Source organism: Leucoraja erinacea, chromosome 1, assembly GCF_028641065.1.
Source record: "Leucoraja erinacea ecotype New England chromosome 1, Leri_hhj_1, whole genome shotgun sequence".
Lineage (NCBI taxonomy): Eukaryota > Metazoa > Chordata > Chondrichthyes > Rajiformes > Rajidae > Leucoraja > Leucoraja erinaceus.
Genome location: NC_073377.1, coordinates 140,281,914 through 140,300,288, shown reverse-complemented (window position 1 = coordinate 140,300,288; position 18,375 = coordinate 140,281,914). Strand labels below are relative to the sequence as shown.

At 43.6% G+C, this 18,375-nt stretch overlaps 1 protein-coding gene across 3 annotated transcripts in view; it reads right to left on the bottom strand.

Annotated features, from left to right (window-relative positions):
- slc2a9l2 (solute carrier family 2 member 9, like 2) overlaps positions 1-18,375 on the bottom strand; it is a 309,216-nt gene that overhangs the window by 160,140 nt on the left and 130,701 nt on the right. For all 3 annotated transcript variants that reach the window (XM_055644635.1, XM_055644618.1, XM_055644628.1), the window contains exon 7: positions 15,116-15,248. In XM_055644635.1, the coding sequence (XP_055500610.1) occupies positions 15,116-15,248 (133 nt within the window). The remainder of the gene's footprint in view (positions 1-15,115; positions 15,249-18,375) is intronic.

Genomic DNA, 18,375 nt, shown 5'->3' with positions numbered 1-18,375 from the left:
CTGAGCTGAATGGCAAAGGCTATTATAAAGTTAGATTGGTTTAAAAAAAAAATAAAAATTATCCTCCCACTTCCTCCAAATACCAAGGCCCAAGGAGTTCTGATTCGAGGGCTGAGGTGGAGGCAAGACCTCCACACAAAGTCACTGACTCTCTGTTGACCCAGTCTGAAGAAGTGCCTAGACCCGAAACATCACCCATTCCTTCCCTCCAGAGATGCTGCCTGTTCCGCTGAGTTACTCCAGCATTTTGTGTCTACCTTCAGTTTGAACCTTCCTACACATTGACTCTCCAACATCTTTGTTTCTCCAAATGTGAGTAAATACTCTCCCGAAGAATCTTCTCCAATTATTCCCCCCCCTACAACTGACATGAGGCTCATCTCTCAGTCTATACATTTCCCACTGCTTTCTGTCACCAGCAAGTCCCCTAATATACCTTTCGACACCCACCACTTCCTCACACACAGTTTCGCCACACACACACACACACACCCCCACAAAGCCCGCTCCCACACACACACACACACACACACACACACTTGTCACCACACTCCGTTCACACACACGTGCGACAGGTTTATCTCTTACATATACAGAACAGATCTATATCACACGGAGGTTGGGGATATGAACACCTCCGCTCGGTATATAGCCAAGCTGATCCGGTGGTATATCCCCCTACATCTACCTCTCTGTCCTGGGTTCTCCTCCATGGCCACACACACATACACACATCTATAGTCTGCACCCACATCCATACACACACACACCTGACCACACATAATCACACACACAAACCTATTCCGCCACAGTTTCTCCAGCTTTTTTGCCTAACTTTATAATAGCATTTGCCATTCAGCTCATATATGTACAGTATATATACATATACAAACACACACGCATATGTATTTGTATATGGTATATATACATATACACACACACACACACACATACATACACACATCTATACACACACACATACACACACACATAGACACACTCAGATACACACATATACACACACACACAGACACACACATATAGACACGCAATATATACACATCCACACCCACAGACACATATACAAATACACACATATACACACATAAACCCACACACACATACACACATAAAATACCTTGGGATTCTCTGTAATCCTACTTGCCAAGCTCGTGCCATGGTCCTTATAGCTTTGCAAATTCTTCATGTTCTTCCGGCTTTCTTTATAACTTTCAAGTGCTTTAAGAAATATCAAAGGCTAACCAGCTGGTCTCTAACAGTCTCCCATATTTTACATGGAATATCAGCCCCTGCCAATCTACTCTCCAATTCCTGCCGTATGCTGTTCTAATTATACTTCCTCTGATCTAGTACTTTCATCTGAGGACCAGTCTTCTCCGTACCTCCTCAAAGATTTTCAAGAAGAGGATATTATAGCATGGTTTAAAAGGCAAAATTCTGAAAGTAGAATGTTGTAAAGCAAGAATAATGGGTGGGCCATTTAGGACTGAGATGAGGAAAAACTTTTTCACCCTGAGAGTTGTGAATCTGTGGAATTCTCTGCCGCAGAAGGCAGTGGAGGCCGATTCACTGGATGTATCCAAGAGAGTTGGATATAACTCTTAGGACCTATGGAATCAAGGGATATGGGGAAAAGGCAGGGACGGGGTACTAATTCTGGATGATCAGCCATAATCATACTGAATGGCGGTGTTGGCTCAAAGGGCCGAATGTCCTACTCCTGCACCTATTTTCTATGTTTCTATGTTTCAATAGACAATAGACAATAGTCTATGTCTATGTTATTCTCTACCTGTGGAACACTGCAGGAACACTGCAGGATGAACACATTTAGATATACTGTATGAGCTGGGTAAGGTTTTCTTTCTTTCCTTGACAGTGGGTCAGAAGTATAAGATGTAATTGTAAGATCAGAATGTTTCAGTACAGAAATAACAAATAAAGGCAAATGTGGAACTCACCAAGCAAGTGTGATTTTGAATTTAGAGAAATCATCAGGATTGACAATTACAATATTTCGGTAAAGATATCAAAGTACAGAGAACAAAAATGCATAATATTAAAAATTGGCAAAAAAATATTATAAAGCAAAAAAGTGCCAATAACTGAGAGCTTAAGTGGGAGCTTTGCTGCCCCACGGGTTACAAGATGGAGGTCAACATCAAAACTTCCATTCAAATTGCATGGGTAATGCAGTGAGACATTCCAAGACATTTCACAAGAGTATTATTGAACAGAAATGGACATCACAACCTTGTGCTCCACTTTCCATCCCTAGAGAACCAACCTTCAGTGAATTGAAATGTTGATCATAAGATCATAAGATCATGAGAACATAAGTGATAGGATTAGAATCAGGCCATTCGGCCCATCAAGTCTACTCCGCCATTCAATCATGGCTGATCTGTCTCTTCCTCTTAACCCCACTTCTCCTGCCTTCTCCCCGTAACCCCTGACACCCGTACTAATCAAGAATCTATCTATCTCTGCCTTATAAATATTCACTGACTTGGCCTTTGACCTCCACAGCCTTCTGTGGCAAAGAATTCCACAGATTCCCCACCCTCTGATTAAAAAAAATCTTCCTCATCTTCCTTAAAGAACGCCCTTTTAATTATGAAGCTATGACCACCAGGGGCGCCGGAGAGATGGCCAGCCCTGCCGGCAGTCTGTTCGTTTGTTCATCTTTTTGTTATTTTAGCGTTTATTAAAAGTTTGGTTTAATGTACTTCAGTTTGTTTTATCATTTTTCGGATCATATTCTCCGGGCTCTGTGGCCTACCATCGCTGGAGCTAGAAGCCGCCTCGGACTGTCGTGAGCACCACCACGGGGCGCGGACATAACATCGGAGCGGATCCCTTTCCTGGGATCGCTCCCACCTGCGGCCTGCGGACTTACCAACAAGGGCTAGCAGTCTCGGGAGAGGCTAGTCTGAGCTCCAACGCCGCAGAAGGTTCAACCAGCTCCGACGTGAGGTTCGATCGCCCGGCGCGGGGGAGCTGACAACCCCTCGATACGGGAGCTGAACACCTTGACGCAGAGAGGCCGAATGCCACCGGCTACAGGAGTCAAGATCATCCCTTTAACGGGGGCTCGAGGCCCATGACCACGGAAGACACAAGGGAAGGACTTGAACTTTATTTCGCCTTCCATCACAGTGAGGAATGTGTAGGAGTCACTGTGGTGGATGTTCATGTTAAAATGTGTTTTTGGGTCTATTGCTTTTAATTGTATGACTGACCTGGCCAGTGAAATTCCTTGTATGTTGCAAAACATACTTGGCGAATAAAATCTGATTCTGATTTTGATTCTGATTCTGATGACTCCTTGTCTCAGACTCTCCCACTAGTAGAAACATCCTCTCCCCATCCACTCTATCCAAGCCTTTCATTATTCTGCACGTTTCAATGAGGTCCCCCTTCATTCTTCTAAACACCAGCGAGTACAGGCTCAGTGCCGTCAAACGCTCATCATATGTTAACCTACTCATTCCTGGGATGATTCATGCAAACCTCCTCTGGAGCCTTTTCAGAGTCAGCACATCATTCCTCAGATATAGTGCCCAAAATTGCTGATAATATTCCACATGGTGAAATATATCACCATATTCATTAAGCCACCATAGGCTTTGGTCATCTAAGATGAAGACCTCAAACCCAACACAAAGCTCATGGTCTACCAGGTAGCAATGATTCCTGCCCTGATGCACATTCTGAGATAAGGACAACTTATAGCAGGCATGTCAAAGCCTTGTGTAATGCCACCTATTATGTCCACTGACAGGATAGAACCAGAGTGCTTTCCCTGCAACATCCCCAGCTTTAGACTGAGCCAACAAAGACAGGTCACCAAGTTATTAGCACATCTGACAAGGGGAATATAGTGGAAACTCTTCAAGGATGTTCTCAAACTGTTGTGCAAAAATGTATTGAAGTACAGCAACTCTTAGGAATCCTTGGCCTGTAACTGATCAAAATGGACGGAGAACATTTGGGGTGGTGTTGAAAGCATGCGAAAGATTCTCATTGAAAACATGCAAAAGATCAGTAAAAAGGCTGGGAAGCAGCACGCCATCTTAAAAATAGTCCACTCACTCATTCCGACAAGCACTCCACTCGACAGAGCCTTAACAAAACCCATTGAACCAACATAACTGAGTGGAAGCACTTACAGCCCTCCCTGAGAATGAGTAGACACAGAGAGTGGTGAATCTGTGGAACTCTTTGCCACAGAAGGTAGTTGAGGCCAGTTCATTGGCTTTATTTAAGAGGGAGTTAGATGTGGCCCTTGTGGCTAAAGGGATCACGGGGTATGGAGAGAAAGCAGGTAAAGGATACTGAGTTGGATGATCAGCCATGATCATATTGAATAGCGGTGCAGGCTCGAAGGGCCGAATGGCCTACTCCTGCACCTATTTTCTATGTTTCTATGACACAATCTTGGCCATGTTACCCATTATTATCACAAACAATATTTGAGGCTTTGGAATACTTCACCGGGATCATTGAGAAGTCAATGCAGTTTGCATCTGTTGCAAGGTGCACTGAGGTGCATCTGGAAATTGGACTGAGCTCCATTTATGACCTTTCCACTTCCACCTCGTTGTAGGCTCGGAAAGACACTGGTGAAACCACTGATGACCACTGCTGTGGTCAAGCTGGCCAGCGGCATCCTTTCTCTCATCTCCATTGAAAAGGAAGACTTACAAAAGGAAGACTAAAGGAAGACTCCCACTGGTGGGAGAGTCTAGGACTAGTGGTCGTAGCCTCAGAATTAAAGGATTTTTTTTAGGAAGGTGATGAGGATGAATTTATTTGGTCAGAGGGTGGTGACTCTGTGGAATTCTTTGCCACCAGAAGGCTGCGGAGGCCAAGTCAGGGGATATTTTTAAGGCAGAGATATATAGATTCTTGTGTCAGGGGTTATGGGGAGAAGGCAGGAGAATGGGGTTAGGAGGGAGAGAAAGATCAGTCATGATTGAATGGCGGAGGAGACTTGATGGGCCGAATGGCCTAATTCTGCTCTTATCACTTATGATCTTATGATCAATGATTGCCTGCTGCTGTTTTTCTGTTTCTTTCCTGTGGACTCCGGCACTACAAATTTCAATCTCCAGAGAAACATAGCAATGAAAAGAGACCCTCCAGCCTACCAAGCCCACACTGGCTATCAGCCGTTCATTTACACTAATCAATGTAATTTTCATTTTCTACTCTTTGCCTCATGTTTGTCAACAAATTCAGAATGGCAAGGACATGAAGCCTGATGGTCCACAACTCGTCCTTCTGAATCAGATTGGTAAATGATGGGATATCTGTCAGACAGATCGAAAACAATAATTTCTATCTGTCTATTGAATGATTCTTTAATAATTGGTGTAGCTGCAGCCTACAGAATAGACAGCCTTGTCAAAGAGGGATATGCAGCACTCCTTCAGAAATCTACAAATTACTACGGAACGTAGATAAGATGATTTTTATCATCCTTACTATGTCTCTCTCTCTCTCTCCCTCCTATATAGGCAGTGAAGGCAAGACTCAAAAATATGTAGTGTCTTTGTAATAGACACCCAGAGAGTTGTGAATCTGTGGAATTCTCTACCACAGAAGGCAGTGGAGGCCAATTCACTAGATGTTTTCAAGAGAGAGATGGATATAGCCCTTGGTGCTAATGGAATCAAGGGATATGGGAAGAAAGCAGGGATGGGGTACTGATTTAGGATAATCAGCCATGATTATATTGAATGGCTCGAAGGGCCGAATAGCCTACTCCTGCACCTAGTTTCTATGTCTTTATGTTTCTAATAGAAAGAGAAGCCAGAAATCTAAGATTTAGTGGCTTTTATTATGTGTCTTAATTGCTGTGTTGTTAAGTGATTCAGGCCAGAAAGACAGAAAGTCACCTTAATTCAATGGCACATGGAATGTTTCCAAACAAAACTGGTCAGATCTTGTTGTGAGCTATTTATTTTCATTGATCCATCACTGAACTATCCTCAGGGATTACAATGTAGAGGTTGAAATTGGTCTTCTGGAAATACACAATCCAAGTAATTATGTAGGACTAGTTCACATATTTTCCTTTGGAAGCAACAAGCAAAGCAGGCAGGATATAAAACGGACTCTCTTACCAAGAGTAAAGGAATCAAGAACTAGACAAAAATGCTAGAGAAACTCAGCGGGTGAGGCGTTTTGACCCGAAACGTCACCTATTCCATCGCTCCATAGATGCTGCCTCACCCGCTGAGTTTCTCCAGCATTTTTGTCTACCTTCGATTTTTGCACCACTGCAGTTCTTTCTTAAAGAACCAGAGGACATAGGTTTAAGGTGAGAGGGGAAAGACTTAATAGATAGCTGGGAGGAAACTTTATCCACATATGGAAGGAAGTGAAAAGAATAAGGGATGAGAAGATGAACACATTGAGAACATAAAACATGGTAGACACAAATGGCTGGAGTAACTCAGCAGTACAGGCAGAATTTCTGGAGAGAAGGATTGGGTGACATTTTGCGTCGGGACCCTTCTCCAGTCTGAAGAAGGGTCTCTACCTGGAACGTCACTCATTCCTTCTCTCCAGAGATGCTGCCCATCCTGCTGAGTTACGCCAGCATTTTGTGTTCAGTGTTTCGTGACCCATCAGCCATGAAATTTTCACATATTGTGTAAAAAAATTATATAAATTACCCCTGAAACTCGTCATGAACAAGACTTGCACAATATTATTAAATTAGAGAAAAAACGGAAAAATGTTGGGTATTTTAGCCCAATCAAAGCACGTTTAACCTTGAGTTGTCTGCCAGTTGGCCAATCACGCGCTTTGTTTCAGGCTAGCACACAACATAGCTGAGAGGGCTTCACTGATGCCTGTTTTACTGGAGATTCCGATGAGGGTTCTTTGTCGTGGAAACTTGCAGCAGGGTAATTGAATTTCATGAGAAAAGCATTAAGAAGTCTGAAAAGCGTGCAGCTCAGTGGATAGAAGTGGAAGAAAGTCTTGAAAGCAAAGTCCCTGCTGAGATACTGCAACACAAAGTTGTGAAACTTTGTGAATCAACTCAAACTGAAAGGTAAGATCTAAAGTCTGAATTTATGAAAATTAATCTGTATGGACCTTAATTAATTTAATTGCACCCTTTATAATGTGAAAAAATAAGATTTGGAGGCTGTACATTCACTCATTCATTCACTCACTCACTCACTCATACATTAATTCATTAATTCATTAATTCATTCATCATTCATTCATTCACTCACTCACTCACTCACTCACTCATTCGATTATTCATTCATTCATGAAGTTGAGGGCCTTAACTATATGTATCAATAATAAGGTAAATTAAACAATTTCACTAATGCCAGCTTGTTGTAGAGTAATAAGACAATCATCTAATCTCGGAGCTGCCTGCGATAACTTACTGGGAAAAGCAGCTCCGATCATGTAGTTTGGTGACTTGGGTCACGAAAACTGATTTCTACACACATTTTTGATGCTCGGCCCACAGCCTAAATGCCACTCCACCCCCCCCCTCCAGCAGTCGCCTTACCTGGAGCCTGGACTCTGCACTGGGCCTGGAGCCTCCACGCTGCTTACTCCCTCTCTCCTGGACTTAACTCCACTGGGTCCTAGTGCCTGTCTGCCCTGCCTTGCTAACCTCAGTGGCTGCTCCACTGACCCTCCCCATCCCCCCCCAACCATGTCACCCCCGCTCTTCCCCACCCACATTACAGCCCTCTCACCCCCCACCCCCTGACCACCCACCCACCACTTGAAACACCCCAGAACCCCACACATCGCCCCGTCCCCAGTCCACCCACCTGCCATCCTCTGGCCCCAACTCCCACCCCTGCTGGGTGTTCACCATCCCTCCCGACCTCCCCCTCTCACGCACCCAACGGTCTGTGCTCAGCAGAGGTCTTACCTTTGTCCCCCTCCGTACCCATCTCAATGAGTTCCGCGCCCACCATGACTTGGAGCGCTTCTACCGTCGTCTCCGCCTCACAGCTTACTTCCATGGGAAGGAGTCCTCGCCGCCCAATGATGACCCTTTTTCCCATCTCCAATGCACCCCCTCCTCGTGGAACCCCTCTCGTAAAGTCCCGGCTCTGGAACTCTTTACCCAGAACTGCCTGCCGCGACGTCAACCGCCTCAACTTCTCCACTCCCTTGTCTCACTCTAATCTTTCCCCCTCTGAACGCACTGCCATTGAATCACTCCGCAAAAACCCAGATTTGGTCATCAAACCAGCCGACAAGGGAGGTGCCGTGGTAGTCTGGCGCGTCGATCTCTACAAAGCTGAGGTCACACGCCAACTCTCGGACACCTCCTCCTACTTACCCTTGGACCATGACCCCATTGACGAGCACCAGGCCACCATTTCTAGCACCATCACCAACTTCATCAATTCCCACGCCCTGCCCGACCAAGCTTCCAACCTCATCGTTCCCCAGCCCCGCACGGCCCGTTTTTACCTTCTCCCCAAAATCCACAAACCTGGCTCTCCCGGCAGACCCATTGTCTCTGCCTGTTCGTGCCCCACCGAACTCATCTCCACATACCTTGACTCCATCCTATCCCCCTTGGTCAAATCCCTTCCCACCTATGTTCTAGACACCTCAGACACTCTCCGCCGCCTCCACGCATTCCACTCTCTAGGCCCTCACCCCCTCATCTTCACCATGGATGTCCAGTCTACACCTCCATCCCCCACCAGGATGGCCTCAAAGCCCTCCGGTTCTTCCTTGACCAGAGGAACAACCTATACCCAGCCACTGACACTCTCCTCCGCTTAGTCCACACCCTCAACAACTTTACATTTGACCCCTCCTATTTCCTCCAAACACAAGGCGTAGCTATGGGCACACGCATGGGCCCCAGCTACACCTGCCTCTTTGTCGGGTACGTTGAACAATCCTTGTTCAATACGTACCAGGGCCCCATCCCCGACCTCTATCTCCGTTACATTGACGACTGCTTTGGAGCCACCTCCTGCACCTACACACAACTGACTGACTTCATCCACTTCACCACCAACTTCCACCCGGCACTCCAATACACCTGGACCATTTCCGACACTTCCCTACCATTCCTTGACCTCACCATCTCCATCGCAGGGGACAAACTCCTGACCGACATACATTACAAACTCACTGACTCACATGGCTATCGGGACTACACGTCTTCCCACACATTTTGTGTGCCTAAATGTGATACCTCAGTTATTTATTTTTAATTACTTTGCAAACATTTTTAAACACCTGTTTTCGATTTTTTATTATGGGGTATTGTGTGTAGATTGATGATAAAAAAAATGAATGAATCCATTTTCGAATAAGGCTGGAACGTAACAAAATGTGGAAAAAATGAATTGGGCTGAATACTTTCTGAATGCGCGGTAGATTATATATGTATGTATATATGTGTGCATATATATTATGTACACGCAAAACATAAACAATAATAGTCTATGTAGTTCAGAGCTTATTTGAGGTTGTGGTGTTTAATAACCGAATGGCTGTAGGGAAGAAGCTGTTCCTGAACCTGGGCATTATAATTTTCAGGTTCCTGTACCTTCTTCCCGATGGCAGGGGGGAAATGAGTGTGTGGCCATGGTGGTGTGGGTCTCTGATGATGCTGGCTGCCTTTTTGAGGCAGCGACTCCAATTTGATGGTGGGGAGGTCAGAACCCGTGATGGACTGGGTAGTGTTCACAACTTTTTGCAGTCTTCTTTGCTCCTCAGCATTCAAGTTAGGCATCTGGTTCACAAAGGAAAGGGAGGAAAATCTGCCAACGACAGCTGAATTGCCCCATATGTAACCCCAGGCCCATTCCTCATGCCCACAAACTACACACTAGGAGAAAATTACTGTAGCCAATCACCATACCAAGGACGTCTTTGCTATCTGGTAAGAACCCCGTGCAGTTACGGGGAAAATGTGGCAACACCATAATACAGAACACAAGGTGAGGAATACACCCATGTCACTAGTGCCTGGAAGTAGCAGCTCAACTAGTTAGATCACTCTGCCACCCATAATCACGCCACATCATTATGTAATTCACATACATCAACCCTCCAGTCCTTCCAAATACCAACATTTACAAGTCACGGTTTAGTTTAACTTAGCGATACAGCACGGAAACAGGCCCTTGGGCCCACCGAGTCCGTACCGACCAGCAATCCCCGCACACTAACACTACCCTACACACAGTAGGGACAATTTACATTTATACCAAGCCAATTAACCTACAAATCTGTACGTCTTTGGAGTTTGGGAGGAAACCGAAGATCTCGAAGAAAACCGTCGCAGGTCACGGGGAGAACGTACAAACTCCGTACAGACAGCACCCGGGTCAAACACGCTGCATTCACTGTAAGGCAGCAACTCTACCACCGCGCCACCGTGACGCCCTTTCTTTTGTTGGGTGACTATTTAGCATGTCTAATTCATTATTTGAATTAACCAGACAAATCGCTCCACCAACGAAGAACAGCCATGCATCATCACCCACAGCATCGAGAAAGAGCTACCAACCTGTCGATCCTGTCCGTGGTCGGGCCGGGTGAGGTCACTTGAAAAATATTTGACTTTTCAACTACAAAACTGGGCAACATCACAATTCTCCATCCACTGCCACCTTGTTGTTTGTTCATTTAATCCGTACAGGTCTCTTTGCAACTTTTTGCAGCAGTTTAACTTTTCCTCCCAGCATTGCCAAACAAACCATTAAAGCTCGTCCGCTCAACTAAGATTTAAATTGGGATTTCTCTTAGCTGAGTGATCCTTCAAACACCATTAGTTATAACCCAGCCTCAGTGATAAGGTCAAAACTGCTAATGCCTGACACTCAGTAGCAAAAATCATTAAATATATTTCTGGAAAACAAATTCATTTCAGTTAAGAATCTCTCACCAACTTCTACAACGCTCACCAACTTCCACAGATCTGCTGTAGAATGCATTTTATCGGGATGCATCACAGCACAGTTTAAGGCAAGGCAAGGCAAGTTTATTTGTATAGCACCTTTCAACAACAAGGTAATTCAAAGTGCTTTACATAAAACATTATAAGCATTGGAAAGAAACACATATGAAATGACATTTAGATGTAAAACGATTATTAGATTATTCAGATAAAATAATTACAAAATTAAAAGCAATCAAATAAAATATTTAAAATAGAATAAAACCAGGAATAAAAGTTACAGTGCAATATAGGTAATTAATAAATTGTATTGTTTACTGAAAGGCAGCGGCAAACAGAAAAGTCTTCAGTCTAGATTTAAAAGAGCTGAGAGTTGCAGCAGACCTGCAGTTTTCTGGGAGTTTGTTCCAGATATGTGATGCATAAAAACTAAATGCTGCCTCTCCATGTTTAGTTCTGACTCTGGGGACACAGAGCAGACCTGTCCCAGACGATCTGAGAGGTCTGGGTGGTTCGTAGCTAAGCAGAAGATCAGAAATGTATTTTGGCCCTAAACCATTCAGTGCTTTGTAAACCAACAGTAGTATTTTGAAATCAATTATTTTTAATACACGTTTATCTATGCGTGTTCAAATCAAGTTTAAGAACAGCTCCACTCAAGACAGCATGAAATTGCAGAAAATTGTGGACACAGCCCAGACCATCTCACAAACCAACCTCCCTTCCATTGACTCCATTTATACCTCACGCTGCCTCGGCAAGGCCAGCAGCATAATCAAGGACGTGTCGCACCCTGGCCACTCCCTCTTCTTCCCTCTCCCATCGGGCAAAAGGTACAGAAGTGTGAAAACGCACACCTCCAGATTCTGGGACAGTTTCTTCCCAGCTGTTATCAGGCAGCTGAATCATCCTACCACAATTAAAGTGCAGTCCTGAACTACTATCTACCTCACCAGAGACCCTTGGACTATCTTTGATTGGACTTTACTGGCTTTATCTTGCACTAAATGTTATCATGTTATCTCCTTATCAGGTATCTGTACACTATGGCTCGATTGTCATTGTGCATTATCTTTCCACTGACAGGTTAGCACGCAACAAAAACTTTTCACTGTACCTTGGTACACGTGACAATAAACTAAAATAAACTAATTAAAATAAATGGTTCAAATTGAAGTATAACTTTTTGCCTTTGACGAATAAAAGAATATCAGTCAAGAATCAGCTCCTCGTTTTGCTGTGTTTTTGCTGGCTTCATCACTTCACTGTGCTAGTTACAAACACAGCTAACATCTCAGCCAGTGTAGAGTATTTTGTCTCTTTCTGTTGCACATGTAATGTGCAGCATTCTGTCTTGATGTCTTTACAATTACTTGACAACTTAAAAAGAATAACTGGGTCAGTCCCATTTTACTGTATTCGATATGGAACATTTTTGTGGTCAAATGGTGATGATGCAATTATCTGAACCAGAGTTAAAAACAATACAGAAAAGGTTTTGCTGGCGACAGACACAGCTGACTTCTCGTCCTGGCAATTTAGATTATAAACAGGGCTTAAATGCAGAATGAAAATTAAAACTGCAGGTGATGATAACCTGAAATGCAAACAGAAATAGCTGGAAACATGCAGCAGGTCTGGCAGCCTCCGTGGAAGGAGGAACAGAATTAACATTTCAAGTCGGGAATTCTTCGTCGGATTTTCTGACAAAGAATCATTACTCTGTTTCTCTTTCCAAACATGTTGCTTGACCCGCTGAGTGTTTGCAACAGTTTCCGTTTATCTATGCGTGTTCAAATCAAGTTTTATTTTGCTATTACAATGTGGGGGCCATATGTTTAAAATAAATCGAGTCAAAAATCGTATGCCAAACAGCAAAGTGAGGAATTTCAGACAACTTTAATGAAAGAAAAATGCGATGTTTCTATTCACTTGCGGAGAGTTGAGAATTAAACCTAATCAAGGAGATTGCATTCCACTCTTTTTCATGCCGAGAGTTGTGAGTGTGTAATTCTCTGCCTCAGAGGGCGGTGGAGGCCGATTCTCTGGATACTTTCAAGAGAGAGCTAGATAGGGCTCTTAAAGATAGCGGAGTCAGGGGATATGGGGAGAAGGCAGGAATGGGGTACTGATTGGGGATGATCAGCCATGATCACATTGAATGGCGGTGCTGGCTCGAAGGGCCGAATAGCCTACTCCCGCACCTATTGTCTATTGTCTAATTCAATATTTGTGATTGTGAGAGAGTCAGAATAATGAATGATAACTTTCTAAAACTGCACAATTGTAGGATCATTTCACCCACTTGCTCGGAATAATTTTACAGGCCAACAATACCACATGAGGTTTTCAATATCAGAATTGCAGATTGGAAATTTGAACAAACGTCATCCATGTCTCTGTGACTATTCATGGCCACTCCCCAACAGACAAGACTCCCTGGGGAAAATGGACTCATAAAATTACCTCTTGGAAATCAAGTATTGTGGTCAGTGATCCTTACAAGGTGCTCCATATACAGAGATCCACCCGCCTCCACACCTGAAGTCCAATACTGCCGTTTACTTCAAATAAAGAAATTTCAGCCGCATTTTTGAGAAATAGAATTGACAAGCTGGCGACAGATTGCGCAATGGGCTAAGTGTTCGGCTGGCGACCGGAAGGTAGCCGGTTCGAATCCCGCTTGGAGTGCATACTGTCGTTGTGTCCTTGGGGCAAGACACTTCACCCACCTTTGCCTGTGTGTAAATGTAATGTAATTATGTGAAGCACTTTGGGGTCAATGCAAGTTGACTAAAAATGTGCTATATAAATAAGATTATTATTATTATTATTACAAGCTAAGAGCAAAGGTGTTAAAGTTAGGCTGATACTATGTGATGTTCTTTGAGTGCAATGGATATTAGCAGCTTCATTAGGTAAAAGAAGTTATGATAAGCTACATTTTTTATCCTGCTCCTGGCTCACTAATCTTGTCATGGGCGGCAGTGTGGCGCAGTGCCAGAGACCCAGGTTCGATCCCAACCTTGGATGGTGTCTGTGTGGAGTTTGCATGTTCTTCCCGTCGCCGCATGGATTCCGTCAGTGTGCTGGGCTGTCGCTCACATCCCAAAGAACATACGGGTTTGTAGGGGTTCATCGGCTGCTGTAAATTGGCCCTGGTGTGCGGGGAGTGAATGAGAAAGTGGGGTAACTTTCCTGCTCGACGATCGGTGTGGACTCAGTGGGCCAAAGTGTTTGTTTCTATGCTTAAAATAGACACAAAAAAGCTGGAGTACAGTGGGTCAGACAGCATCTCTGGAGAAACGGAATAGGTGAGGTTTAGGTTCGAGACCCTTCTTCAGTCTGAAAACGGGTCTCGACCTGAAACACCACCTATTCCTTTTCTCCAGAGATGCTGCCTGGCCCGCTGAGTTACTTCACCTTTGTTTTACAATACAATACAAATTTATTCACCACATGCACCAACTAAGGCACAGTGAAATGAATTTGCCATTTTTGCCACAAAATGGTGTGTCTATCTTCGGTCTAAACCACCATCTGCAGTTCCTTCCTGTACACTTGTTTCTATGCTGTGTCTCTAAACTAAACTATACCAAATTGAAGAATGAGCCCAGCTACACCAACTCTAGAAACACAAGTCTGGATGGATGCAGAAACAAAAGACAGGAGCAAAGAATGAGGGAATTCAGTCATGGCATTCATGATTACTAATTTCAAACCTGAATCTTAGACACAAAGATACTTTTTTTAATCTGTCACTTTGCCTGTTGCATTGTTCTGAGATTAATACTATCTCCTCAAACATCAGGACAAGTTGAAAGAACATAGAGTTCTAACATTCCTACCAATTGTTCTGCTCTCTCCCCACCCCCAGAAAAAGAAAGTGAAAACATAACATTAAGTTTCAGCACAACGTATTTAAGTGCTGGAAGCTAACAAGTAATAAACACAACTCAGAACTCCATGTCCTGGAGATCTGAAAATGTATTAATAGTACCTTTGGAAGTAAAACATATTGCAGATAATTGGTCAGAAATGTCGACGAATCGTCAAAATGTTCCTAAAACAATCAATTCCAACTAAATAACTGACAGCTGACAAGTATATTGCATGATTGTTGTGAATGTGTTAAAAATAATTTATCTTCATTAGAAACGCGTTTACCTTCTCTGGCTTTGGAAACTTCATTCTTTTCTAACAGCAAGTACCGAGGGCTTTCGGGAAGGAAGGGCAGAACAGCAAGTTGTACCAGCGCCGGAACTGCATTTAGTCCGAACAGTATAGGCCAACCGAACTCCTTAAAAATACAGGAAAAAAAAAATCACACAACGTTACACCCAGAAGAATGTCAAGCAGTATAGACAATAGACAATAGGTGCAGGAGTAGGTCATTCGGCCATTCGAGCCAGCACCGCCATTCAATATGATCATGGCTGATCATCCCCAATCAGTTCCTTGTTCCTGCCTTCTCCCCATTTCCCCTGACTCCACTATATTCAGGATCCCTATTTTGCTGTCTCTTGAAAGTATTCAGAGAACCGGCCTCCACCGCCCTCTGAAGCAGAGAATTCCACAGACTCACCACTCTCTGTGTGAAAAAGTTTCCTCATCTCCATTCTAAATGGCTTAACCCTTTTTCTTAAACTGTGGCCCCTGGTTCTGGACTCCCCCCAACATCGGGAACGTGTTTCCTGCCTCTAGCGTGTCCAAACCCTTGATAATCTTATATGTTTCAATAAAACTACCTCTCATCCTTCTAAACTCCAGAGTATACAAGCCCAGCCGCTCCATTCTCTCAGCATATGATGGTCCCGCCATCCCGGGAATTAACCTCGTAAACCTACGTTGCACTCCCCCAATAGCAAGAATATCCTTCCTCAAATTAGGGGACCAAAACTGCACACAATACTTCAGGTGTGGTCTCACTAGGGCCCTATACAACTGCAGAAGGACATCTTTGCTCCTTTACTCAACTACTCTTTTTATGAAGGCCAGCTTTCTTCACTGCCTGCTGTACCTGCATGCTTACTTTCATTGACTGATGACCAAGGATCACCCAGATCCTGTTGTACTTCCCCTTTTCCCAACTTGACACCATTTAGATAATAATCTGCCTTCCTGTTTTTGCTACTAGTAATAGGTCAAAAGTTCATAAGATCATAAGGACAGGGAATTGGATTAAGCCATTCGGACCATTAAGTCTACTCCTCCATTGAATCATGGCTGATCTATCTCTCCCTCCTAACCCCATTCTCCTGCCTTCTCCCCATAACCTCTAACACTTGTACTAATCAAGAACCTAAATATTATTCAGTCGAATACTATAAATAATTAGAGACCATGGCAAGAAATACTCAGCAAGTCGGGTGGCATCTGTGGAGAGAGAAGCCAGATAATATTTCAGATCAATTACCTTTCATCAGAATGGGAAAATGAGAAAACAGACTTGAGGGGGGTGATGTGGGAGATGGTATATAGGACAGATATTTGATTTTTGACAATACATAAATATATGGTTTAAAAAATAGCTTTCAAAGTTCTAGTAATTGAGCATAATGTAAATTTAAAACTCTTTTACATATATATATATATATGCAAGTCTGATCTTGACCACTTCCTGGTGTTCTTGTTGTTCCTGTTTTCTAAAATATTGATTTTAGAAAAAACACTGCCACTTACGGCTGTGATTTTTGGACATCTTACTCAGAGTCCCCCTCTTCTGCGTAGGACAAGAGGATCTTTCCCATTGATGAAAAATAAAAGAGTTATTAGTGTTTATAAAATGTTGAGATTCTCGAAGGCCACGCCCCTTCCGGAGGGACTATAAAACCCGGAAGTGTTGAGTGCCTCAGTCAGTCTCTGCAAGATGGGGGAGCGAGAGGGTCATGTCTCTCAGTCTGAGCTGTGAATAACACTGAACACATGTCCACTAAACTGTGAGTGGTTTTACTGACCTGTCAGTGGCCTTAATGTGGTTTGAAAATATAGTTTGGAAATGCTAAAGCTGTGTTGCCTTTGGTTTGGAAATGCTAAAGCTGTGTTGCCTTTGGTTTGGAAATGCTAAAGCTGTGTTGCCTTTGGTTTGGAAATGCTAAAGTTGCCTTGCCTAGTTAAAGTTGCCTTGCCCAATTAAAGTTGCCTTGCCCAATTAAAGTTGCCTTGCCCAATTAAAGTTGCCTTGCCCATTTAAAGTTGCCTTGCCCAATTAAAGTTGCCTTATCTAATTAAAGTTGCCTTGTCTAATTAAAGTTGCCTTGTCTAATTAAAGTTGCCTTGTCAAATTAAAGTTGCCTTGCCTAATTAAAGTTGCCTTGCCAAATTAAAGTTGCCTTGCCAAATTAAAGTTGCCTTGCCTAATTAAAGTTGCCTTGCCAAATGAAAGTTGCCTTGCCTTCTATATAATTAAAAGTCTAATTTTGAACACTTCCTGTTTGTGCTTTACATTGATTTTAGAATAAAATGCTACCTCGTATGGCTGTAATTTTTGGCCATCTTACTCAGTCCCCCTCCGCTCATCAGGTGCCGAGGATTTTCCCATCGATGAAAAATAAAAGAGTTATTAGTGTTTAAAAAATGTTGAGATTCTCTCTCCTGTCAATCACGCCGAAGGTCATGCCCCTCTCGAGGGAGGGGAGAGGGACGATAAAACCCAAAAGTGTGGGCGTGGCTCAGTCTCTGCAAGATGGAGGAGGGAGAGGTCTTAACTCGCTGTCTTTAGTGGCCTTGCACCCTGCTTGAAATGGTATGAAACTGCACTTGAATTTGGTGGCCTTGTACTCTGCTTGAAATGCAATTTCAAGGAATAGCCATGAGTCAACTGCCAGCCCACCAGCCATGAGTGAGTGAGCAGCCAGCACAACAGGCTTGAGTGACTGAGCCGCCAGCCCAAGAATCCATTCGGCCCACAATGTCCATACTAGCTCTCTGGAAACCTGTCCCTTCAGCCCACAACACCTGTACTAGCCCTCCAGAAAACCCTTCTTCAGACAAAAGGTCTGGTGAAGATGAAGATTCAGATGAAGAAGGGTCTCAACCCAAAAGGTCACCCATTCCTTCTCTCCAGAGATGCTGCCTGTCCCGCTGAGCTACTCCAGCATTTTGTTTCTACCTTTGGTTCAAACCAGTGTCTGCAGTTCCTTCCTACACATATGGTAAACCTGTACACCATTCTGCTATCTCAGCACTTTTTATTAGACAGTTAGCATTTGAGAATATCAAGATCCTCCTGGATAATTCCAACTGTGGTAAACCAGCACGGTATTCTGCATCTCAAACTTATTAATAATACTTAATGCAGTTCAGTATCTCAAACATGGGGTCAAGGAAAGAGCGTCCATGTCACGGCCCTGTTTCCACCAATCTTTCCACCACCACGCACAAGAAGCGACAAGACAGACACCATTGTACGCAGATGTCGTGACGTT